This window comes from Mesocricetus auratus, unplaced genomic scaffold (assembly GCF_017639785.1).
Source record: "Mesocricetus auratus isolate SY011 unplaced genomic scaffold, BCM_Maur_2.0 Super-Scaffold_100004, whole genome shotgun sequence".
Lineage (NCBI taxonomy): Eukaryota > Metazoa > Chordata > Mammalia > Rodentia > Cricetidae > Mesocricetus > Mesocricetus auratus.
In genome coordinates, this window is record NW_024429189.1 from 70038910 (window position 1) to 70064700 (window position 25791).

The 25791-nt window shown below is 41.0% G+C and overlaps 1 protein-coding gene across 11 annotated transcripts in view; it reads right to left on the minus strand.

The window, feature by feature from the left end:
• Cd44 (CD44 molecule (Indian blood group)) overlaps window positions 1-25791 on the minus strand; it is an 82773-nt gene that overhangs the window by 25643 nt on the left and 31339 nt on the right. For 3 of the 11 annotated variants that reach the window (XM_021230401.2, NM_001281874.1, NM_001281873.1), the window contains exons 2-5: window positions 23773-23938; window positions 20408-20541; window positions 14624-14692; window positions 12759-12980 (exon numbers count right to left, since the gene is read on the minus strand). In XM_021230401.2, the coding sequence (XP_021086060.1) occupies window positions 12759-12980; window positions 14624-14692; window positions 20408-20541; window positions 23773-23938 (591 nt within the window). Of the gene's footprint in view, window positions 1-466; window positions 596-2495; window positions 2613-3065; window positions 3180-5471; window positions 5598-6909; window positions 7027-8916; window positions 9043-12758; window positions 12981-14623; window positions 14693-20407; window positions 20542-23772; window positions 23939-25791 lie in introns of all 11 variants that reach the window. The other 8 variants (XM_013117729.3, XM_040744835.1, XM_021230366.2 and 5 more) reach the window with 7 other exon arrangements.

Sequence of the window (25791 nt, forward strand, 5' to 3'; positions counted from 1 at the left end):
CATCTTTCTTTTTCTTGTAAAGCTTGAATCTACCCACAACACTAGATTTCTAATAAGGTTCTTTCTTACAAGCCTAGTGTTTCACAAAAAATATAAGGAAAAAGGAGACTCTTGTTATATAGTAAATGTTTTTTAGGAAGCAGAGAGGGGGTTTTCATTAGATAGAGCCTCTGTCATTGTCTCACTAGGTGATGCCTCAAACTAGATGTGAAAACCACACACTTACAGATTAAATCTATTTCTTTCATGTGCTTCTATCTTTGGCTGGCCAGATAGCTTGTTAGGAACATCAACAGTCTGGATCTATGTTTACTTCAGTATGATGTGTTAAGGAACCTAACACCTTGGACAATTCCTTCGGTGTTTGTGTGTGTGTGTGTGTGTGTGTGTGTGTGTGTTGTGTTTTCAATGCCCATCATTGAACTCAGAAGGTAGTTTCTACCCGCATTGTGAAGCCCTCCATTACCAGTTGCCCCTGCTGTCACATGAGAGTCTTCAGTTGGTGTGGGGGAGTACTTCCCCTGCCATCCATTCTCAAACCACTGCTCCTGCTGAGTAGCTGCTTCTTCTGCTGTACTACTAGGAGCTGCCCAGGCTGCGAGGAGAATGCTGATGGTGAGCCACATTGTCCAGGTTCTTAACAAACCCTCTGGTATGCCTGTCTACATTAAGGGCAGAGCTAGATAGGTAGGTAGCCAGGTAGGTAGATACATATATACATACTATATACATACACATATAGATACATGGATGATAGATAAATACATAATACATGCATATATACATTCATGATAGATAGATAGATAGATAGATAGATAGTTAATGACAATAATAATTGTGGATAAGCTACTTATATTCCAAAAGGTAGATTCAAGAAAGAAAACTTTTAATTTTCCAAATGGGAAAACAAATTTCATTTGCTGAAAATCATGTACTCAGAGTAGCGCAAAGTCAGGACAAGATCCTAGCCGGTGGATTATAAATTCTGGCCTCACATATTCGGCCAGAAAGAGTTTCTGTTGGAAGAATAATCTCTGTGTTCCAGTGATTTTTGCAGTGGAAAATGTGTTACATGGCAACTCACAATACTTGTGTAGCAGGAGACATTTGCAAATAGGCTGTAAAACCTATCACCGCACTCAGCAGAAATGTGCTGGCATGCAAGCTGTGGGGATGCCTGGGATATTACTGTCATGTGATTGTCTAGGGACATTTTAAATAGCAAAATCTCTTCTGAACAAAGCTAATTCAGTGGAAGAAAAAAACATTCTAGCCAGTTGGGGAATTATATAAATAATAACAGTATCAGACAGGCTTAACCTTTCAAATGCTGTTTTAAAAAGGCAAGATGACTGGGATAAAATCCCATCAGAGTGCTTCCTGGAAAAGTCAGAAAGTCACTGACATTTCCATCTGTAACAGTTCATAGCAAATTTCTGATTCATCAGGAAAATTAGGGCCTATAAACTGCCAAGCCAAAATAACTTTTGTGACTTACAAAATTCACTGTATCTCATTATCTTAGAAAATGATGTGTGTGTGTGATTTTGTAATAGCAAATATATTTTTAAAATGTAACTCATGCTAATTTTGCAATTTCCAAGCCATTCCTGGGATTAACTGATTATCCAAAGGGATGGAGGCCCAAATCTTTAGTTATTTTCCATTAGTGAAATCACTATCTCTCCACAAATAATGAAGTTAAAAAATTTTAATGCAATTATTTTTAAAAGTAAAAATTAAAAAGTACACTGCTATGCCACTCAAAGTTTAAAGAATAAATAAGTATGCATGTGTGCTCACAAATACACACATATATCTACATTCACTCTCTGAGATACAGATGAAAGATGAATACATTTCACTTTTTCTTTGTTTTCTTGTCCTAGGTTCATAATCCAGTGGTGAAACACAAGACTGTTTTTAGAAAACCTGAGATATTTTTCTATAAGTAGAAATAGCAATAAGAGCATCAAGGTCTTTCTCAAGTTGCCCTGAAAATTTTTTAACCAAATAAGGTTAGCTTAGAACTTGAAGAGAAACCATATGAGCCCTGATTTTCCACCAAGGACACAGTGGTACTATTCTACCACAGAGCAAGGAAGAGAGTGTGGAAATAAAGAAACTGGATATATTGCAGGTATTCATTGAAGATGATTTCAAAGATATGCCCACTTGTGAAGCTTTCCTTCCAGATCCCACACTTAATACCTGAGGAGCATGCTCCCAAAAACACACACCAACCACCAAAACAGAAGCATTAAGAGTTATTAACACAAAAATGGCATCTCATATCCACTTTGTAAGCATTCTGGTCTCTTGGAAAATCTGACAACTTGTCATCTTTCTTCCTTATTTACAAAAATCATGGGCAGATCTGGCCCCTTTCAGGCTCTGAAGATAAATTACTTTGCAGAGACAAAAGCTGAGGCCAACAACTAAACAACATCTCTGTTAAATTGGGTACTAGAACCTCAGAGCACCATCCTTCTTACTTGTACTTGTAGCACGTGGGATCTCCTCTTCATCCTGATATTCATGGTGATTGAAAGGAGGCTGTGCGTCCTGGGTGGAGTTCTCTCCATGAGCAATAGTGCTGTTTCTGTCTACATCTGTTGTGATGATGGTTAAGTACACTGTGACTTTTAATCAAATAGTCTTTAATAATCCTTTTCTTCTACTAAAGTACATATTATCTACTGGTCCTATGCCTAAGCACTATCTCTAAATACTTACTCTCAATAACTGAGAGTGATTTTTACTAATCTGCCTCCAGAGAAATGAACAGGTAAAGAATTCTATGATATTACTTATTATTCCAGAATAATAAAATGTAAACCATTCATATGGATTCATTTTTATAACAAAATGACATAAAATACCTTGTGTCCAGATAGTATGGTTGATAAATGACTCCCATGTGGAGTTGAGTACCCTCATGAAAGTTTGCTAAGGATTTGTGATGAGACATTAATTAAATTTCCCACCGAGTCCAGATGTTTGACCTTCACAGTATCATAGGCTTTGAGGGAAAGTATCATTAACAAATGTGCATAATTCTTTACCAGTCATCCCAGTGGTTGTCTGAGGTAGTGCTTCTGGGTTTGAATGGTTTGGCTTCCAATGGATCCAGTCTTGGTTCTGTTTTGTGTGATCAGAAACCCGTGGAGTGGATGAAACTGTGATAATGATGATTGAGGCAATTAGAAAAATGTTATTTCTGGAGCCTTCATTGCTTGCTTTGTACATTTCATCCTTCTGTAGTCTACACACCAGCTCATCTATACGAGGATGTATAGATGGTTGAATGGAAATGGAGAGAAAGGAGAGAGCCTTCAGCTTCATCCACCATGCTGGTTTGCATCTCAGTGTCCTTTGCACTTAGAACATGAGATCTTCTGGATAAAATAGTCAAGGAGGTTGCAGCAGCAGGAAGAACAGCTTTGAAGACACTAGCCCTCCACCAAGAATGAGCAAAGATGTGAAGAGTTTTGCCCATCCATGCAAACTGTAGGAGCCCTCCACATCTGGAAGTCCAAGCCATTCGTTGGTATCACTGGCAGGTGTGCTAGCTGTAGATCCTCAGGCTGAAGAGGTTGATAGCTGAGTTACAACACAGGAATCACTATTTTGTTAGTGATTTTGCTGGGGGAAAGACATAACCACAAGAGCCAAAGCTTTCATGTATATGGCGTTTGGAAAGAATCTCTGCCTTATAGAACCATTCGGCTTAACTATATTTTTTTCCCTGAACATCTACCCAAAAGCCACATAATAAATACAGAACGTGTTATAAGCAAGCCATTCATAGCCACTGAAAAAGGACCAAGATATACACTTTCATAGAAAAGAATAAGAAGTAACCATCCACCATCAGCATAATACACTGGAAAACAAAGACATGTCAATTCACCAATGCCAGTATCATGCAAAATAGGAAGGCTGGGATAGAAGGTTTGACAATGCCAGAAACTATGTCTTTTGTGAAAAGGCTATTTGCAAGTTTATCTTCCTTCAAATTTTACTTTGATACCCAGATAACTCAAAACCATTTCACAAGTAAAGAAAATATTTTAGAGTTATTAACCATTTTTCTAATAAGCATGAAAAGTGGTAGTTAGACCAAGCCTCCAGGAGAAAGAGGGCATCCTGTTGAATTAAAAGGCTTAGGTGCTAAGCAAAAAAGTTAAATTGAATACACAAGTTAAATTGAATACACACTATAAAGATGGGGGGATGACATGACAACTTTATCCCCTGGAGTGTGACCATATTAACACATTTGTAAGTAGTTCTTTTGAGATTGATTTCTAGGGAAGCTACATCCTGAATCCAGAAGACACTGTCATAGTAATAGTCAATGTATGGGGTTCTTTGGTTGTTTTCTAATGTTCCTAAGCTCTGTAGAGGCTCCAGCATGAGGAATGTGCCACTTAAATCTGTCTCTAATATTTTCTGTATCGGTGCCACACACTCAGATGTCTTCAAGCCACATATTGCTTTTACGTCCTACCCTCACTAGGTGTTATTCACTTGGGAATGAAGTCCTTCAGTTGTAACGGGATGGATAAAGCTCTTGCTGTCTAAGAGAGCTGATACAGTACCCCCATATCCTTCCTGCAAATGTTAATTGAATCAGGTTTATGATTCTCATTTCTGTCCAGCAAAAACTTAGCTTATGACATGTTTAGGGAAATCTGTCACTGGGCAGAATGGGATAATTTCTCTACATTCTCCCTCTCGATGTCCTTAGGAAATTTTATAGAGCTCACAAATTTGCACATGATTACATAGTGGTGTCACTATCTGCTTTTATTTATTGACACTGTCTTTTTAAAAGCTTAGCTGGCATTTATTCTGCCTTCTACTGTTTTCTGTTATATTAGTGTCCAGCAAGGTAGTTTAAACTTTTTGAATTTTTTCTTTTGATTTGAACCATTATTTGATTAATTAAGGAAGTTCTTGAGCTCTGGCTCCTATGTTTTAAGCCATTCCAAGGCCTCCCAAGCTTTCAATTCAGGGTCATGTGCAACTTTTAATTCCCGTCCTCCAAGTCACATTAACATTTGTCCGAGCAGTCCATGAGCCTCCTGTAGGCAAAAGTTTTGGCCTTTCCATCTTTTTGTTCTCATCGTCTGGCATAGCAGGGACACAGTGAATATTTGCTGTGGTGTTTTAATATGTCATTCCCTAGTCACACCTGAGAATGCAGATATTCTATAAGAGCAGACCTTGATAAACAGAACAGGAAGAACTCAAAGTGTCAGAAAATTCAGGACCTATTTTTCTCAGCAATGTTTTGTTTTCCATTTTATCTCCTCCTCCTAAATCTCATCAGAATGGAATTAAGGTAAAATCATAGATTCACTCATTTTTCGCATCATCTGTTTCCCAAGACAGATACTGTATCATCACTTAAGTCCCTCAGCAATCCTTGCATATATGGTTCTACTGTAATTGGTTATTCTTACTGGTGCTGGAGATAAAATCTTCATCATCATCAATGCCTGATCCAGAAAAACTGGGGTATTTGTCTGTTTCATCTTCATTTTCCTCATTTGGCTCCCGGCCTGTTGGATTGGTATTTGACTCCGTACCTGTTGTGGTGACTTGCATTAGTAGTTGAGCTGGCTACCAAGTAACCCATTTCAACCAAGGAGGGAAGTCAGACATGGAAGGCATTATGGTGTTCCCAAGATTTTAAGAAGAAAGTGAAAGAGTAGGTTTATATATCTGTAAGGTCTCATATCTGAAGATAATACGTGGGCCTTAAAACAATTGACTATGATCTTTACAAGTCAATATTCTCCAAGGAGGTTAAGAGTAACTGTGGGTAGAGCCTACATAAGAAGTTAGAGAAAAAACACAACAAAGCCCAGAGCCATGCAAATTTGCCCTTGCTTTCAGATGTCTTTCTTATTACATCTTTGGAATATTCTATTAAAGCTAGGGTATCAGGACAAGAATAGGAAGGTTTCGTATATCCCTATTTGCAGTCAAGACACTTTCAGTAATACCCCAAAGTCAAGTTTCTAAAATTCTATAGTTACAAACGTATTTTTAAAATTCATTTGTTTTCTTTTATTCTTACTTCTTATCAGGGTTCATTGGTTATAAGAAGTAAAGGGTTTTGTTTCAACATTTCTAAGAAGGTGCATGCAGTTTCTCAGTCTTTATCTTTCATCAGATCCTGTGTCCCTAATGCGAATACAAGGAACACTATTCATCTTCAACAAAATTTCCCATCGAGGAAGAAAAGGTTAGTTAACAGAATTTTTCTTGTCATTTATTAATCAACCAAAAAGACTCAAAGAGGCTGATGACAGTAGACTGTAGTCCATATTTTGAGAATTTCTCACTTTCAATTTTTGGATGCCACTTTTAAAAAGAAAATGGAAATCTTTGACCTTTTCTCAGTATACACTGCAAAAGATGTCTTTTTACTGAAAAGGATTCTTCTAACTTTTGAATGCAATTCAGTCTGTCTTATGGTTTTCTTACTATTGGTGTCTAACTAAATCACTTGATAGAAATCTTCTATATTTTGGTAGCTATGTTTATGTTATTTTACATTCTCTAAATTTATTTGACTTTGCTAATTTGAGGATGTACCCAGACAATCGTTTAGAGTTGAGATTTTATGTTACCACCAAAAAGTTGCCCCACTTTACAATTTTCTAATTAATTTTATTCTAGGCTATATCTATTCATATGAAGTATAGAGAAGAAAAACCATGTATTAGTGATATTAAGACAAACATAAAGATATCAGAGTTGGTCTTTTCTAAATTGACACATACATTTGTAAGACAGAATGGCATTTAGATTTTAACCACATCCCATAGGTTAATGAGAATTATTAAAGGCTGTCAGGCAGGCATATGATACATGGTATCTGTAACTCATTACCAGGCATCTTCGTTGTTGTATGAAGATGACTCTTGGACTCTGATGGTTGAAAGAACCATGAAAACCAGTCCTGGGCTTCTTGCCTCTTGGGCGGTGTTTCAGGGGTGGTCATCAAGGCTGTTGTAACCATGATTGAATTGATTGTTGAAATGTTAATTATCAATTCCTAAGAAATAGCATGATAAATGTTTCCACTCTCTCCCTACCCAGAGAGACATCTATTCTTCACATAGGTAGTAGGAAGAAATGAAAAACAAGAAGTTCTGTTTCTTTCAAGAGCCCAAACTGAAGTCAATAAAATGTCAGAGGTGGAGGGATCTTAAACATCAAGTGTTCCATGCTTTCATCATAAGATGAAAAACCAGTGCTAGATACTTGTCTGAAGTACAGTAAGCAACAGAGAAGTCTCAAAAAATGGAAGAAAATTATCTAAAGTACTAGCCTATAAACTAGAACAAGAGTTGAATATTTGTCTCCTTCCCCAGGAAGCCAAATTAAGACCTGAGGTGAGAATTTTAGAAATAGAGTGTTCCAAAAACTAAAATTAAAAAGTAGGTGATATTTTAAACAATTTAAGATTGAACTAAACAATTTAAGATCCTCTCCAAATCTGATCATTTGTGATTTTAGTGTCCAGCTCTTAGGAACCCAAGCCCTTTGATGTTCTTCACAGTTGAAGGTGGTCAACCAATATCATTCCCATGAGTTAAGGGTATGATATTCTGTCAGAAGTCGCAGGCATGTAACCCCATGAACCCCAAATGAAAGTGAGAATGGGACAGGAAGAGGGACACGGAAGAAGATGTCTTCCCACCTTTTTCCAAGGAGGTTGCATATCCTAGAGCCATTGCCCATAATCATTTCATGTCAACACTGTACTTCGCAAGAAAGAGCAGTCTATTTTTTGAAAATATAGTATAATGCATGAAGAAAAACAGGAAGAAATGAAGGAACCCAATGACTCCACCAATACCAAAGCAACAGTCTCAATTTGAACACTCCCAAAGGTTGACAATTATGTTATCATGATGCACATGGGAATATGAAATAATAGGAAACCAAAAAAACAGAATAAGTTTAAGCAGAGGAAGCCAAAGCCATCCATAAGTTTCCAAATACAACAATCAGTGAAATTTCTCTTGCCAGTTATCAAGAAAGCCGATAAACAATTAAAGATGAAACACAGCCACAGAACCCCTTTATTCACACTATTTGTCCTATGAAGATGTGTCATACATGTCAGCATAACAGATAGCATTTTCCTTATTCTGCCATCTCTTCCCTCCACCTGCCCACCTCAGCATGCTGTTAATCACTGTGATGTGCTAAGCACACAGAACAACAGTGAGTTTCCTATATGATCGCAGAAGGAAGGATGTAGTTTTTCAGTGTCTTACAAGGTGAGCAAATGTATAAGGCCATTTCCCCATTTTTATGACACCACGTCTGCAGAGAAAATGCTTATTTAGAAATACAGCCATATTATTTGTTATAAGTTAATAAATGAAGAAATTCCTGTTACCTCCCATTATTATAGACTGATTCACTTTTCCTACTCCCAAGGCAAAGATTTCAAGTCAAAATATCTGAGAGCTAGTGCCCAAACATCCCTAGAGTTTACTTATGTCTCCTATCTGCTGGTATAAAGCAACAGGTCATTGTCATTTCTTAGAACTTTAATTGTATGTTTTCAGTGTCCAAAGTAATAAAAAAACCTATGCTTCCTATTCATGAATCAGTGTTTCTCTCTTTTTAAAAATATGATTATTTGGTCAGTAGATGTCTTTCTAGAGGTCACCTCCTGAATGACTCTTCTAGTCATAGGAAAAAGAATCTGACTCTGTTCATGTTGCTAGAATGAGGAGACAATAGATACACAGGTCTCCATGGCCACTGAATGATATCAGAACCTGATGCCAGCAAGGATGCTGTCTATATATGATAATGAACACCCATCCTTAATACCTCCCTGAAGGCAGGTGACAAGCAAAAGATGCTATAGTTTACCTGTAGTTGCTGTCGTTGTGGGCTCCTGAGTCTGAGTCGTGGATTGTGAATTACCAAACCAAAACCATATCCAATTATTTTGTTTCTGAGCTGCTGCATGGCTGTTTGAGTGCACAGCTGAGGCAACTAGATTAATTATGAAAATACCATTTAGTGAGATTCCCCTGTCATCTATAAAACTTGTACTCTCTGCCCTATATAAAATATCTCTATTTATTATAGAATGATGACTTAAAAAGGAAAGTTAGGGTCCACTTTTATATTTCCAGACTCCTAATATTTCACAGAATCTTAGGGCAGAGTCAAAAAGGCAATTTAGGGCATCAGTTCAATGGCCTTAGTCTTCTATTCGGCCCCCTCAAATCATGACCAGGGAAAACTCAAGCAGCAAATTAACTGCGATGGAGAGAGATTTGCTCTTCTCCAATGGCATCATCATTCAACCGTGCTCTGGAGGTCTTCAGTGCAGCAGAGCTTACAATGACTTCCATTCATTAATCTTCAGAGGGTCTTTGTGGATGTCTGAATCTTTTCTGTTTGTTCAGCATTGTACCCAGGTAGCCTGTGACAATGGTCATTTCAGAGCTCCACTCATCCTCATCAAGCACAAGTTAAACTTCATAGTTGGGCAAGAATTTTGAAAAGAGTTCATATTTAAAATGTTGCCACTAGATGACATTTTCTCCAGTATCTGTCTATCACTTCCCGCATAGATCTGATAAAAGCAAAGACTTGTTCATCCATTCAAGTTAGAGAAATGGTAATAAGAACATTTATTAATTAAAATTATTAATTAAAAAGAAAGATCTTTCATCTGACTTTCAAGTTGGACTGGTTTCCAAAATGTTACCCATAAGGAACAAAATGACAAATGCCATTGGGATAAATGTCTGAATTCGCTGGAGCTTTAAAAAGAAAACAGTTTAAATCAAACACTTCTTCTCATATTGCAAGTAGTTCATGCATAGCATGGAGAATCTACTGGAACCCATGTTTAGAACTGGGACATCACACAATAACAAATGCCAAAGAGCCCATTAGTGAGAGCAGAGCAGAAGTTACCCACAATGCCCCCAGTAAGGCACCCACAAAAGTCTACAGACTTCCCACTACCGGACATTGCACTAACGATGCTTAGTCTCCAGCGTTCACCTTCAGGTACTCCCAGAAAAAGCAGCTAACAAGAAATGGACACACAGAGACAAATGACTTCTGTCTTCCTCCATGGAGTTGTGTGAGAGGAGACAATGAAAGAAGTGTCAGTCTAGTCATCAGTTTCCGATTTGCCCCACCCAAGTAAGGTCATGCGAGACGGAAAACAAATTATTTCACTTGACACCCAGAAGACAGGAAGTGGAGCTTTCCAAGGCAGGAGCTTATTTCCTAAATTAGTTTAGGCTTCTTGATTCCAGAGAATTCCAGATGACCAATAAGAAGAGACTGATGACACACCTCCAGTCAGACTCTTCCAAAAACAACATTTCTAAATTAACAGCCAGTGGGAAAACCCAAGTCTACAGGGCCTGTTGTTCTTGCTAGTTTTCCCTGTTGCCACCCACTGAGCATCCCGAGAAAGGAATGAGCTGGTGAGGCCAAACAGCTTCTTTCCGTGTCCTCAGCCAGCCTAGCTCTTGACCTCTGCGCCTCGGCATGCTAATCTGCATCCACTCCCTCTCAGTGTGTCTCAACCCTCCACCCAACAGTGATAAATCAGCCCTTGGGAAACTCCTCTTTGGACTCAGAAAGTAGGATTCTATGCAGAAGTTTGTCAGTGCCAACTCTGTCGTGTTGCATGCTATGTACAAGTAAATTGAACCTGGTGGGCGAATCAGCCTCTCTTCCTCGCCTGTTAGGAAGAACTAAGCTACATGCTCTATAGTAAAATTCCCTTTTCCCTCAAATCCTCAGCTATGTTTTCATTAAGCCTCACACATGCCTTTCCTTTGATTTCTAAGCTAGGATGTCGTATCCATGATGGGTCCACCTCTGACCCCCATACACTAATGCAGTGTCTGCAGCAGAGAAGACACTCAGTATAGAGAGAATGGATGAAAACGTCACTCACCCTGGCTTCTCTTTGAGATTACTCTCTCTAACCATAGAATAAATGACCTGGGAGGGTGTGGGACGCTTGAACAGATATGCCTTGTATGTAAGATTGAAGTCTGTGTATGTGCGCACATGTGGTGGCATAACAACGTTTTCCTTGATTGCGTTCCACCTTCCTTTTTGAGATAGTTATCTCTCACTTAGCCTGCAGCTCACTCATTTGACTAGACTGGCTGGCCAGCAAACTGGGGTCTTCTCCTGGCTCTATCTCCCTACTATGAGGGTTGCCATGTATGCTGTCACACTCAAGTTTTTTATGTGGATGCCAAGGATCAAAAAACCAGGTCCTCATGCTCACAAGGCAAGCACTCTACCCAATTAGCTATTACTAGGCCCCCAGAATCTGATGGAGGATTTTTTTGGACAGACTTCAAAGAATTTCTGGGAATGACTGGAATCCTGCACCTGTTTGCATCTCCCCTTCCCCTCACTCAGCAACCTGATAACAGGAATTGAAAACACTGCTGAGTGAGTTCAACTTATATCAGAATGCTGTGGAGGCTTCCTGGCTTCTGAGTGACTGCGTAAAAAGAGCCCTGTCTTGAATATTCACAAGCCAGTAGATTCCTGCCAAACCACAAAGAAGCCAGAGTTCTACCCCTTGCAGCCAGGAAAGGAGAAAATCCACACCATACTAGGATACCCAGTGAAGACTTAGCTGCCCTTTTGGGTTTCAATAGTCCTCCATAGCAGGAGCCCAGCCAACTGAAACCCCATTCTAAAACAAACAATAGAGGAAGTACAGAGGAAACGGGAGTAGATGAGGCGCTCTGAGCTCCTTGCTACCAGAGTCCAACTGCACAAACCCAGCATCATCCAATGCAGCCGCATGCACAGCCTGCTGTCACCCCCACATACCCAAAGAACATTGGGATTTTCCCTAACAGACTGAAATCTAGAACTCTGCGGCTGACAAAGGTGCTCAGAAATCCCCTCACACCACTGTGAGTTCGACCATGCTCCAGCGAATATATGGGCAGCACAGCTTGGGCTTGATATATTTTTTCTTTTCTTCTTTGTTCTTTTCCTTTTCGTTTCCTGCGGAGGTCTGAAGGTGGGAGGTTGGACCTGGGAGGACTGGGAAGTGAGTTTGATCAGGGTGCATTATGTGAAATCCCTAAATAATCAATAAAAATATTATGTTTGAAAAAAGAAAACCCTTCATATTTGTTTCCTTGGACCAAAAGAACGGAATGGCTTAGAAAATTCTGGTTAAGGAATATGACTGGATACAATACAATCAGAACCTTGAGAATAAATCAGGTTTAAACGTAGGACTTTAAGGCAGGGTTGTAAAAGGAACCTGTGGAATGGAGTGTATACTCTGCAGCTGTAACTTTAGTAGAATAGTCTTGCGCATAGCGAAAAACCACAAGAATGAAACAAGCAACACCAGAGATTCTTCTTGCAAGAGGTCTGAGGCATCGCTCAGTCATCAGGAATGAGAGAAAAGAAGCACTGCCCCAAGGAAATTTTCCAATATGGCCCACCGTGTCCCAAGATAAGAGGTGCAGAACTGAAGGAGGAGGCAATGTGAAGGAGAGTAGGAGTCAGTGCACACTGACCAGGAGCGTGGACAGGCACAGGAGCCCAACTCCCTAAATGATATCACCCAGATCTAGATGCCTAAGGATGGCAGAAAACAAACACTGGAGTGTGCAACACTCAAGAGGGTCATTGGCATTCTGTCAACGAACAGCTATAGGAAAGCACAACCGTTCCCTTCTCCTTACTGGTGGCCATGGTGCTCCCGATGAAGTAGGGATCATCCTGGTCTGCAGTTGAGTGTATAGTGGGAAGGTAGGTGTGGAAAACATAGCCCCCTGAGGTGCTCTTCTCACTGGAGGATCCGCTGCTGACATCATCATCTGTGGTATTTGAGGCATCAATGTCTTCTTGGTGTGTTCTATACTCGCCCTTCTTGCTGTAGCGGGTACCATCACGGTTGACAATAGCTGAAGGAGACAGAGAGGCACCTTCAGAACTTCACAGATGATACTTATCTTGAGCATAGGAAAGACAGTGGATTGTCGTATGACATGACTTGGAAGCTATTTTCTTTTGCTTTAAAAACATCTGTCTAGTGCTGAGATATAGTGGGTGAAATGCTCTGGAAAAGGGGAGGGGAAAGTTGAGGTACTAGGAAGCTCCCACATTTGAATCTGAGTTTCAAATCTCTCTAGACAAGGTAACCCTGTGAGCAAAAGCAGTTAGTGCTCTTAACACTGAGCCAGCTTTCCAACCCTCAGACAATTTATAAAGAATGGAGGTTTATTTTGCTTATGACCCTTGAGTCCTGGCTGAGAAGTTCAAGAACACCATTCCAGTGTCTGTTTTGGATCTGCTGAGGGTCTTCTTTCTGTTTGCTATCGTATGGCAGAGAGCATCACGTGGTAAAACAGCAAGCGAGCCAACTCAGGTCTCTCTTCCTCGCCTTATAAAGCTACTGATGTCATCAAGCCTCACCCTTACTCTATCCTGTCCTAACTACATCTCAATGATCTCAACCCCAATTACTACTAACGTGTGAAACTGGGAGTTATATTTCCAACACATGAACTTCTGGGGCAGATGTATTCAAACCATGGTATTGACCAAACATAGAGATATGGAGTTTGGAGAAATTTTCAGGAACCATGGAAATTGGGCATTTCATAAGCATCTGATAGGTGCCAGGCACGTACGAGACACATCAGAGTCTTGTGATGATTCTTACATGTTGTATCTTACACATAAGAGGAGCCTGAAGCTCAGGAAAAGTTGTGGCTCTAGTATAACATGGTAGCTGTTGGGATGTGAAGCATCCTCTGGCTGCTACAGGACACAGGCCAAGTGAGAGGCTGGACTTACACAGTTGAGGGAGAGCTCATCACACTACTGCTGCCACTGTGTCCACACACCCTGCTGGGGCCTGACTCCAAGGAAGCAGAGATAAGCTTATAAATTAATCTGTTGGGAAGTTCTGACGAATGTTTTCCATCTTCTAAATTGGTATGTGCAATTTTTTTATAGATGATCTAAGATGAGTGTGATATAGATGATATTGAAGCACATACCAGGAAGCTTGTGGCCTTCATAATCATGTACTTCGACAAGATCTCGACAAGAAAATTCTCATATCTCCATCCCTGAGACTCCTTAAACCTTCTCTATTAGACAGAGCACAGCTCAGGTACAATTGTTAACTGCTAGAAGTTTAAAACTATTATTTACTTTGTCTTGTACTTAAATTGATTTTTAAGGTTACCTTTAATTTATGACAAGTAGTATTCATTTTCCATTTGCAGTTTCTTTTGAAAAACAACTGAATTTTATTTGGAAGAGAACGATCAAGTAAACAATGGAGCAGTAGAGTATACAGATGGGTTCCCAGTGTGTGAGAGCAGTTTTCAAATGACTGATGTTTCAGAATGGGGCATAGGGGTAAATCAGAGAAGTTTCAAGCCATCGTGGAAAAGGAGAATGGGGTGTGGAAACACAGCCATTCTCCCCTTAGGGAAACAACTTAATAGCCTATTTGAATGGTAACAGTAGAGAACACGCCAGATGCCTTTCCCAAGAATGAGACAAATCGCCCAAAACTAGAAGGGGTACATACTTATGGTAACTGGTCCTTCGAAGGAATTGGGCAGGTCTGTGACAGATGTACAGTCTTCTTCAAGGGGTGCTATGGGAAAGAACAAAAAAAGCATGAAATAAAAATAAATGACTAAAAAACCCTCACAGCTAATGTGTCCTATTAATCAGTTAGAATAGAGTTTTGCTCTAATTTGTCCTAAATTACTTTCTTTTCTTGAAACTTGATAAATGATGAGGAACTTCTTTACTCTTTTTTGGTGTGTTTTCACAATCTTAATTTCAAAAGTTCCAACAAATGTACTATTCCCACCCCCAGCAACTTCATTCATTAAGAAACACATGTGTTCTAGGGCAAGTGTGTTGATATCTGTAATCACGGAGCTGGGAAAAATAGACTGGGCTATACAAGGACAAAGGGAGGCAGGCATTCAATATCTGACACTGTGACAAGTATGATGTTTCATGTTTAATTAGGAATAAGATAGACATGAGTCTTCTCCACTTAAGCATATTATTAAAGAGGATTCTAAATCTCCTTTCAATTGCAAAACAAATGAAATTATTATGAAAAATTAACAATGAAGGCATGTACAGGCTATCATGAAAAATCATTTGCAATCCCAGATATCAACATAGATGATGGGAAACTGTGGTGAACACACGATTGATGTGAACATCAAAAGATTATGAAGATTAAAATAGCATAACCAATGAATTTACTCGATAATCAAAATATTTAGTAGGCAACAAATTTCCAGTCTTTTATTAAAGGATTAATGACTTCATTTATTTGGTTAATATTTATGAGCACTTTCTCCAGTGCAGGGCTTCACAGCAGGCAGCTAGGCCTGACACCTTTGACGTGGGCACCCATGCTGTCTAGGCTGGCCACCTTTGACATGGGCGCCCATGCTGTCTAGGCTGGCCACCTTTGACATGGGCACTCATGCTGTCTTGACATATATCATTTGACTTCTTTTTTCTTGTCTTCCATTTATCTTCTATTCCCACCCTTTATTTAGGATTCCATGCTATGACCTGGGCTAGCTGGTCACCTCCAGGTGTTTTTAGGAGCTTTCTGGTCAGTACCTCCTGACATCCTCAGAAACCAGGACCTACAATTCCTGACTTATGTGTTACTCCTTGAGTCTTAGAAGCAGACAACAGCAATTTATTTAACCACCACCCTGTCATGCCCATGTGCTCTATCAGTGAGTATGGAACTCTTGAATGCCAGAGAGCTACAAAGCAACAGCTTTCATGTAAAGGTTGGTTCCATTGGTGTACTAAAGGGCTACCCCATTCATTTGTTTTCCTGAGATACAGGTTGTTCTTACTCTCATAATCCTCCTGCCTAAGCATCTTAAGTGCCCGGGTTACAAGAGTGTTGCATCACACCCAGCTCCAACTGCATTACAGCTTTTATGGTGTGCATGACCACTTAAATATTAGAAGACAATTTCTTAGGTTGGTTTCTTCTAGAACTGCTTTCTGAGAAAGAGAACAGAAGAAAGACTGATGGGTGGTGGCTGCGCACACATATGCATGGAGGTTTGGAGGGCCAGCATCAGAAAACTGGCAGACAGCTGCCACAAGGAAGGCAGGTCTCAAGTGTTTTTAAGTTCCCTGCCACAAACTGTTGCACACTCATAACACAGGCAGAAACAGACATTGGACAAATAGATAGTGGCTGCTTATCAGTTACTAGAAACACTAGAGACTGTTTTTTAATTCAATCAGTTCTTTGAAAGCAAAAGCTGCTGATGCTGTAGACATTCAAGAGGAGGAGAGTGGGTGTTAGGAAAAGTATTCTTGCACAAGTTGCTGTGAAAAACTTCACAAAGAGAACCTTTTAACAAAAAATCCACCAATGGCCAGTACTCTACCCCTTCCTGACACCTGTCACCGTGGCATATCACCTTTAATTTCTTCTTCATGTGCACTGCGATCTAAAATTGTTCATTTTACTTGATGGCGATTCATATGACTCTCACACCACCCACCTCTGGGTTTTCACCCTGCCATAGTGATGCACGGGCTCTGAAAAATGAGAATAGTAAGTTCATCTGCTTGGGCTAGACCACTGTGAGAACAGAGAGACTCTTAGCATATGTTTGTCAAATGAGAGGAAAGGGGAGGAAATATCTCGTCTCTAAGGAAGCACACCTAAGATGCTATCTCCTAAAATGGTCCACAAGTATCAACAGCTCCAGAAGCCTGGAAAGTGATGCTCTGAGTAGTTATTAAAGTGTTAACTGATTCTTTCTAAGGGCCACTCAGCATTTGCAGGCCAGGCCATAGAAGAAAAAAGCAGACAAAAGAACCTGATTCTATCCTTGGCTCTAAAGAATTTCCAAGTCACCAAATATATTTCTCTAGCTCTTTATTCCTTAAAAATATTTCAAAACCCCCTTATTTGACAATGTAGCTACTGGAAAGATTTTGGAGGTACCTATTCTCTTTGTTTTAGGACTGAGAAAATCTGTGAGTTGTTTCTGGTATTTGGATGTAGAACATCCCCAGAAATGGGCCTGTGAGCTTCCAGGAGTGAAGTTGTAATGGGCTGGGCATGTCAACAACACTGAAGCTACTCTCTTGGTGCGAGTGTGTTCCCACGGAGCCCCTTCATGCTCCATTTCACCTAAAATTTCATAGAGAAGCCAAATCTGGCCAGGATGCCAAGACACATGGTGACCCACGTATACAGTTAACATATTCCTGCCCGTGTCCACTCATGTGACCTCATTAGATTGAGCTTCACTCTCTTAAGCAATGTACTGCTGTGGGTGTCACTGAGCACAGGGACTTGTTAAAGAAACACTAAACTGGTCTTCCCCGGGGCTGTATTCTCAGGAGGTTTGGAGCTCTACTGGCTCCAAAAGGCTAAGATAACAATTATTCAGTCTTGGTGCCAATCTCTGGGTGCCAGGTAGAAAGGGCACTTCCTCCAGGGTAACTTGTAGGTGTTCCATGAGTAAATCTTCCAAACACTTCTCAAAGAAATGAGTGAATGGAAATCATGAATGCAAAATCTGCTCCTTAATTCTACCTAAAGAAGATAATGAACATCTTACAGAAATCAAGCTTTAAAAATTGAGGCTTCAATTAGTTGTCTTTGTCCCTGGTGCCTAGAAGTCACCAGGATCACTCATGTTGGGCCTCAGACTAAGAGATGTGGCAGACAAAAAAAAAGATTACAAAGCCTTTTCCTGAGGACTGCCTTAAATTCCCCTGAGAAGTCACAGAAATATGGGTTTTAAATTTGTAAAAGTTATCTGTGATAGTATTGCTGGCTCTTCTCCCTGTTGCTAGTTTATGGGACTACCTCCCATGGGACCTCCTAGTTGTAGTCTCTGGGCTAGGTATAATCAAAGATTCTTCCAAAGACATTCTTGGCAACAAGGTGGAAGCTGCCAGGTTCTTCATATCATGTGCCAGGATACAGAAATTGCTTATTCCCAGCTGCATTTATTCCTGCCTCTCTTTTCTGTATTTTCTGTCTTGCTGCTTCAAGAAGACTGTTAATTCCTTGAAGACAAGAAACATGCTTTCTGGTTCTTTCTTACCCTCAATTAGCACAACAGTGTGCAGATACTGCTAATCAATAAATATCATCATCGAACTTACTATAAAAGCTTATCAACAGGAGTCCATGTAGAAAATAGAGAAAAAATGAAAAGTAGTATTACTTTTCACTTTACTACTTTTAACACAATCATTTTGGGATGAAGCAGATCTCTAGTACTTCTCCCTGTTTCCAACAGAACTAACACCTGCTTCTTTAAGGAGAAGAGAGTTGGTTCATCAACATTGTTGACCCCTGTGCTGGGGACAGACTCAAACTCGGGGGCAACATGAAGGATAGGGAGAAAAGCAGAAGCAGCTGTTTGCCTTGATCGCTTTCCATTCCTAGCCATAAAACAGTGTGTGCTTTTGCCTGTTTCAATTAAATTTCTCAGCACCTTAACTCAAAGTGATACCAGCTTGTAAACCAGCTGAGACAGTGTGGGAACACAGTCATGTGATTTATTGCATACATTCCCTGAACAAGACTCAGCAGGAGAAGCAAAAACAGAACCCAAAAGACTGGGCAGCTGGCAAGATCACACCAAGCTGAGTGAGCAACTGGCAGGATCATACCAAATTGAATGAGCAGCTGGCAGGATCATACCAAGCTAAGTCTTTGCCACCTGTTCAACCCCTTCATTCCTGACCCCTTCTTTGCACAAAGGTGGAAGAAGTTAACTCTGGGTGCTCTGTGCCTACTTCCTGTTTATCCATCTGAGCTTTGGTTCATGACATTGAGTATGGACAGTGCCCTGTATGGTTTTGGGTGGACTTCCCCGTTTTGATTGAACTCCACGTGTGTTTTTTGCTCATGTGATAGAGAGAGGCAAACTTGCTGTGATTTTTCTCCTTGTATTGTGTGCGTGTGTGTGTGTGTGTGTGTGTGTGTGTGTGTGTGTGTGTGTGTGTTATCCATGTCCCATGCATACTTGGAATAACTCACTGGGTTCATATACTGTATTTGAACTACTTGGCTTCAATATATCCACTTCCCCCAAACTCTAGATTTCTCCTCTGAATTCCCACTCTAACCCTCAGTGCTTGTGAAATAATGGGTAGGTGGCGCTGGCACAGTCTAAGGACACTGATGTAATCTCCTGCTGCCCTTGATGCCCCCTGTTACCTTAGAAGTTCACATAGTTTTTATATCCTACCACCATATTATACTAGCTATGGTTTCACGGGGATAACGTCTTTAGCCACATTCCAGCCTATTTAACATCTTCCTTCCATGTTTAAGGAAAAATTACAGTCCTGGGAGATGTGACAAGTTCACCTCAAAGACTTTTCCTTCCTGCCACTCAGTTCCAGCCCTTTGGGGGAATAGAAGATACAGTTTGAGAACTAAGGGTTTTGATTGTTGGCCTTTAAAACTTTGACATTTATGGTTTCAGTTCTTTTCAAAAGACTCTGAAAATGTATAGTACATTGAATTCTTTGTGGTGGCTTGAATAGACTTGTAAGCATGACTTCTAAGCTCATAGTTGGAAAAGGGTTCACAGACAAAGGAGGGAACCCAGCGTCTCTATCTTCGCCTTCTTATTCCTGGTGGTCTCAACCATTGGGTGAGGGGAATTTTCAAGGCAACAGTCTATCATATCCTCCTTGCCTTTTCACTAGCTCCATTTATAGTAATACTCTCAGCCATTTGGTTCGCACTCCCTAACTATCAATGCGTGGATACCACTTTCTTTTAGAAACTGCTTCAAGTTCCAAACTCACTGAAGGCTCTAGTCACCCCTCCTCTAAACCTCTTTAACTTCTTTGCCTGTAGTTCTGTCCTTGACTGGGTATTTATCACCTTGAATTCCATGGTATTTGTTGGGTAGAATTAAGGTGTTCCTGTTGTGGGCTTCACATGGCCTTCCCATCGGTCAAGAGCTCCACTCCTTTTCTTTGATGGTGGCTCTCCTAAACACTTCCTCAGATGTACCTTCCCTCTTCACCTCTCAAATGAATAACATCCCCGGAGCTTGTGTCTTCCTATGGTGCTTACTTTTTCGGCACTCTCCAACCTCATGTAAGAGAACTGATATTTAATTGTTCATCATCTGCTTCCCAAGCCTGGCACGTTAATACCATGAATACAGGAATCCAGATCTTCCTTCTACTGTAGAAACTCTCAGGACTCATCTTGAGTGGAAGCTTCAGGAAGCTCCACCCATGTTTTTACTGGACTATTGTCAGAAAACCATGCTCCCACAGGCAACCCAAAGATCATGCACTTAGAACCAACCTGAGGCATTGAAGCAATATGTATCGTAGTGGGAGGTGTTGGATGTGAGGATATACACCCCAGTGTGGTTGGCTGCACAGATGGCATTGGGCTGGATCCTCGGGATCACCACGTGGCCTTCTATGAACCCATACCTGCCAAGGAAAAACAGAAGTTATTAACCTGTATGGCCAGGATGTCTTTCCATAACTTCCCATAAAATGACATTTAATGCATCACAACACTTCACTTCTTCACCCCAAGGGATATTAGGGGTTTTTACTGAGCTCCATAAAATCCAAAAATACCAGCATGGGAGAGTGAAGGAAATCAAAGCTGAGACAGGCAAAAACATTTTGTTTAAAGACCAGGAGCTGATGATCTTTCTTGTTTTTAAACAAAAAGATTCATGAATGAAAAAAATCTGTTCCATATAAAATTTATGGCCAGCAATGTTATTAAAGGCAACAGAAAGCCTGAGTTACAAAAGAAAGAAGCTACACAAATTTGACACTGAAATAACTCTTTCTTTTCAAAAAATGACATAAAATGACCCATTCCCTAAAACAGCAAGTGGATTAGCCTTCCTTTAGTCTAAGATTACAGACCTGCCTCATTTCTTATCCTCTTCTTTCTTGTCCTCCCCTTCTCCCTTGAGCCCCTCACTCTTTACTCCACTATTGCCAACAGGAAGCCTTGCGCCTATGCTGACTTTGCGAGCAACCCAGACCCGTGGAGATAAATTGGCCATCATTGAACTGAGGGCAATAGCAATTAGGGAGGTAGATGACAGTGGCTTACTTAACAAAGTTCTTCAAGCAACATCCTGTCACCCCTACACCCATCTAGGGATTTCTGGGAGTTTATTGGGGGCTAGAGGCCTTTTCAGATATAGTACACATCACCACCATCGTAGTGGCCATCTGCAACAAGCACAAAATTCACCAAAAACATGGCATGTGGGCAGAGAAACTGCTACCCAAAAGGAAAGAGGTGGCGTGACAGCCAGAGAACAAAGGGTGAGACTCTAAATTCCACAGGGTTTGAGAGTACAATGCAGGCTAAAATGCACCTTCTTTTAATCTCCCTTGAGGGGCAATAGCACAGACTGCAGCACCCTGCAGGACCCGTGGCCATGAGAGAGACTTGGAAGCTCCTAAGCTCCAAGTCTCTCATTATGTTGGTGTTGCAATGGAAGCTCGATGACTAATTCCCCAAAGTCTCCTTGAGCTGCTGGTGGGACGGCACACAATTAACTGGTAAGAAGTTCTCATGGACCTGAGAGTTGTCACTAATCAGGGTGGGGCAGACAAGGCAGAAGTCCCTGCTGAGCCTTTGGCCTAGCCTGTGAGACTATGCCTTCTGTCTTTTGGCAGATATCTGATTCCATAGCTACCTTAGGGAAATTATGAAAGTGAGTTTTGAAACACTTAATACAAGTTATGGGTGAAATGACAGACTTCTCCAGCAGAGGTTTTTCTTCATATTTTTTTTCTGAATAATACTCGACAGTGAAACTAATCTTCACCCTGTCTTCCTGCATGATGTGGACAAGTGTGTGTGTGTGTGTGTGTGTGTGTGTGTGTGTGTGTGTGTATTAGACATTCTAGAATTGAATACATTCTCTTACGTTCTCTTTTGGGTTATTGTGAATTTTCACTAGATCATGCTACTTGACATTTTTATATGCATGTACTACACATGAGTTGGGGGCATTAAAAATTTCTGTAGGTGAACATGGCATGAGTAAATGACTGTCTATGAGGAGGAAAGACGTAGTTAGCAAATCCTTGCTTCCCCCCTTACTCAGTCTCTTGCGAGGGCTTGGTCATTACATTCAGACTGATCACAACCAAACTGAGACTCCTCTGTGTACAAGCAGTGTGATCCATGACAAGCTGTAAGGCTCTGTTGCTTCATCTATAAAATGACTTGGTAATACAATGAACCGTCTAAGGATGTCAAGGATGTCTTTAGGATGCTCCCAGCATCTTGACACTCTGCATTTGTTCCTCTGGCTCTCAACAGATGAGAAATCTCTGTGTTTCACAAGTAAGTCTTAACTGCGTTTCACAGTCATAGGTCAGCTTCTGAAAAGCACTTTGTTAGCCCAGTGACCTAGTCAGGGCACTTGAATAAGTGGTTTTGCTAATCCTTCAGGAAGATAGTGGGTCAGGTTCTGTAGCTACAGAGTCATCACCCATCCTTTAACATTCTCCCAGACTTAGCTCTGAACACTAAGGGACAGAGATGTCTAGCTGGTGCTGCTCAAGACAACATTCTTAAATAATGAAAATATTCTCTGTAGAATCTATGTCATTTGATAAGGCACCTACCAGGTATGTGAAATGTAGCTTGCGCCATCAAAGAACTCATTATCATGTAGCTTAATTGTAATGAACTTAAATGTAACTCACCACATGTGGCTAATGGTTACTGTATTAGACAAAACAAGAGTCTCAGGGACCACTCAAGAGGTGGGTTCCTGAGTCTGTAACTAAGGGCCGGGGATAGATGCAATTAACTTCCATTCAATAGCTTGCATGAAGAGGGCTGCAGCTAGACTTTCTAACAGCATTTTCTTTGCATGTATGCGTGTGTGTGAGCCCTGGAGAGGGAAGGGGACCACACTGCCTAAGCTGGAAGCTGAGGTGGGGATTCAGAGCAGGTGTGAAGACTACCCAGACACCAATCACATGACTGAGGGTGTCACTAATTCATTCATGCCACTGGCCACACACACACACACACACACACACACAATCAAGAAAGCAAGAGGCAGGATACACCCTACCTCTTGTGATTATCATGGAACAAAATGATTTGAGGAAAGTCCTCTGGGACCTCAGGTAGAAGGCTTTTCAAGGCTTCTGATAGCAACTTCCTTTAATGTAATATAGCCTTAAAACTTCCATATCCTTTGACTTACTTTGTCAAACCATAGCAACACAGAAGACAACTTAAAAGCTGAGAGAGGGGGCGGAGGATTTGGAGAACGTGCCTTGCGTCAAGTCTGCACAGCTAAGACTCTGCCAGCTACCTACTTATTTTAAACACTGTTATTTGGCTCGTGTCTTCTTGTGGTTCCGACAATGATGCTGAATGTTTCTTCAAAGCCAGAAGAGTGCTACGGAGCACATTAGCAAGAGGGTTGCAACTGATATGACCCCAATGGCTCCCCTGGTCCCCCCTCCCCGACCTACGCATGATTCACAAAGCTGACTTTAAATTTTAGTTGTCATACCGGTTTCAGGTTGACTTGGTCAAATTAATAGGTAGTGCTGCCTCTTAAGCAAGAACCCATTCAACTGCCAGGGAGAAGCCTTCCACTGTAAGTCCTCCCACTTTCCGGTGAGCTTTCCCTGGTGAGGGTGCTGGTCTCTTACCTGCATGTTTCAAAGCCCTTGCTCAGGGCCATCACCATCTGGTCCATGGTGGGCAGAGTGCTGTTGAAAGCTTGGCAGAGGTCAGCTGCCTCAGTCCGTGAGATGCTGTAGCGGCCATTTTTCTCCACGTGGAATACACCTGCATAGCGGCAGGTTATGTTCAAATCTGTGGGATCAAACAGAAATGTTAGAGTCTTTTGCATGAATAATTTGTAGAAAACTAGATCAGTGGTAAGAAGGGCTTGTAGTGAAGACATTAAAAGAAACAGGAAGGAAAAAAAGCCAAACAGCAGGTTGGGGTGATGGCGCAGTCAGTAAAGTGTTTGCTTTGCAAGCATTAGAACCTGAGTTTAACCCCCCAAATCCACATATAAAAAGCTGGCTATCGCGGTCAGCATTTGTAATACTAGGGCTGGATGTGACAGGCAGATCCCTTGGAATCTCTGCCGAGCCAGCTTAGCCTTCTTGGTGAGTTCCAGGCCAATGAGAGACCTTGTGTCTAAAAACAAGGTGAATGACACCTGTGGAATGACAGCCAATGTTTTCTTCTTGCCTCAACATGCATGTGAGAACAGTCAGATACATGTGAATCTATACACACATGCATACTCATGAAAGCCAGATAATTGCACATGGTATCTCACACTTGAAATCCCAGCACTCGGGAGATTGAGGTGGGAGAATTACCTAGGTTCAAGGCCAGTCTGGGCTACAATTTGAGTTACAGGTCAACCATAGCCACTGTGAAAGACTTTATCTCAGAAACATTAACAAAAATCCAAGTAAACAGCGCCACTGATGCAGCCTTCAAAATTTACTCTGGCTTTCCAAAGATATATCAAGCTTAAATCTGAGACATGACATCATAAAGGATCCCCATCCTTAAAGTAACTCCATCAACAAAGAGTTTTAAAGCATATTCTTTAAATTAATATAAACTCATAAGATACTTATCAAATCCAGTGAAGTAATGAAGGAACATGTCAACTACTAAGGAAACCACACACACACACACACACACACACATGCAATAGCATTACATTACATACACAGTTCTGTATTTGGGACCTGTTCCTCACTTATTCTTATATTATGAGCACGTTTTCACAATCAACTGGCGTTGCTTCTGACTGTATCACTTCTAACACTGTATATGCAGCTGCACCCAGAATAAACTTCCTCCTGGTCAAAACCAATGTGATCAGGCTGCAGACTCCCTCTCTCTCCAGCCTGGGAGTTGCTGGCTCTCCTCCAATCACAAAGTTGTCCCATCAGGCACTCTGAGCTCCTCCAGATCTGAGAACGCCACCTGATTTCTTTTCTACATGGATTGGCCTGTCCTTAGAAGTCACATGGATGGTTCACTTCTCTTCTGAACGGTCAGTCCATAACATTTTCTCTCAGCAGTACCCAAGGTACCATGCGAGGAGTTACAAACCAGGTCTGGAGTCAGAAAGAAGTGACTTCTACCTAGATTCTGGACCCTCCGAAGTTCAAGTCACCTACCAACAAGAAAACTGAAGCTAGACAAGGGAATTGCTGAAGAAGGTGGCAGAACCATTTCTCTCTAGAACTCCAGGTTCCTCTTGAATGCAACTTTGTTCCAAATTTCAGAGTGGATTGCACTGGAAGAGAAGGGCTTTCCCCTCCCCCCCAATTGTCCTTTGGTGTCTTGAACCTTTGGAGTTCTGTATTGTATAATTGCCACCAGTACCCTAAAAGCTTTGCATATATATTTAAAAGTCAAGAAACAGAAGCTGGGAAAGAATGAAGCAACTTCCACCAGACCGCAGCTTTTAGATGGCTGAGATAGGAACTCCCCTCAGATGTGTTGAACTCCCTCAAACAGGGTTTCCAAGCAGTGTTCCATGTGCTCAGAGCCTTTCATGCCTAGGACAGGGGAGAGGCACACCTAAACAACTGTTTCACGATGATGAAATTGAGTCCATTATTATGAGTTATGGTTACTACAGGTGACAGCTGCCTTCTCCTAGAGCAGGAAGCGGGTTCCAAACACGA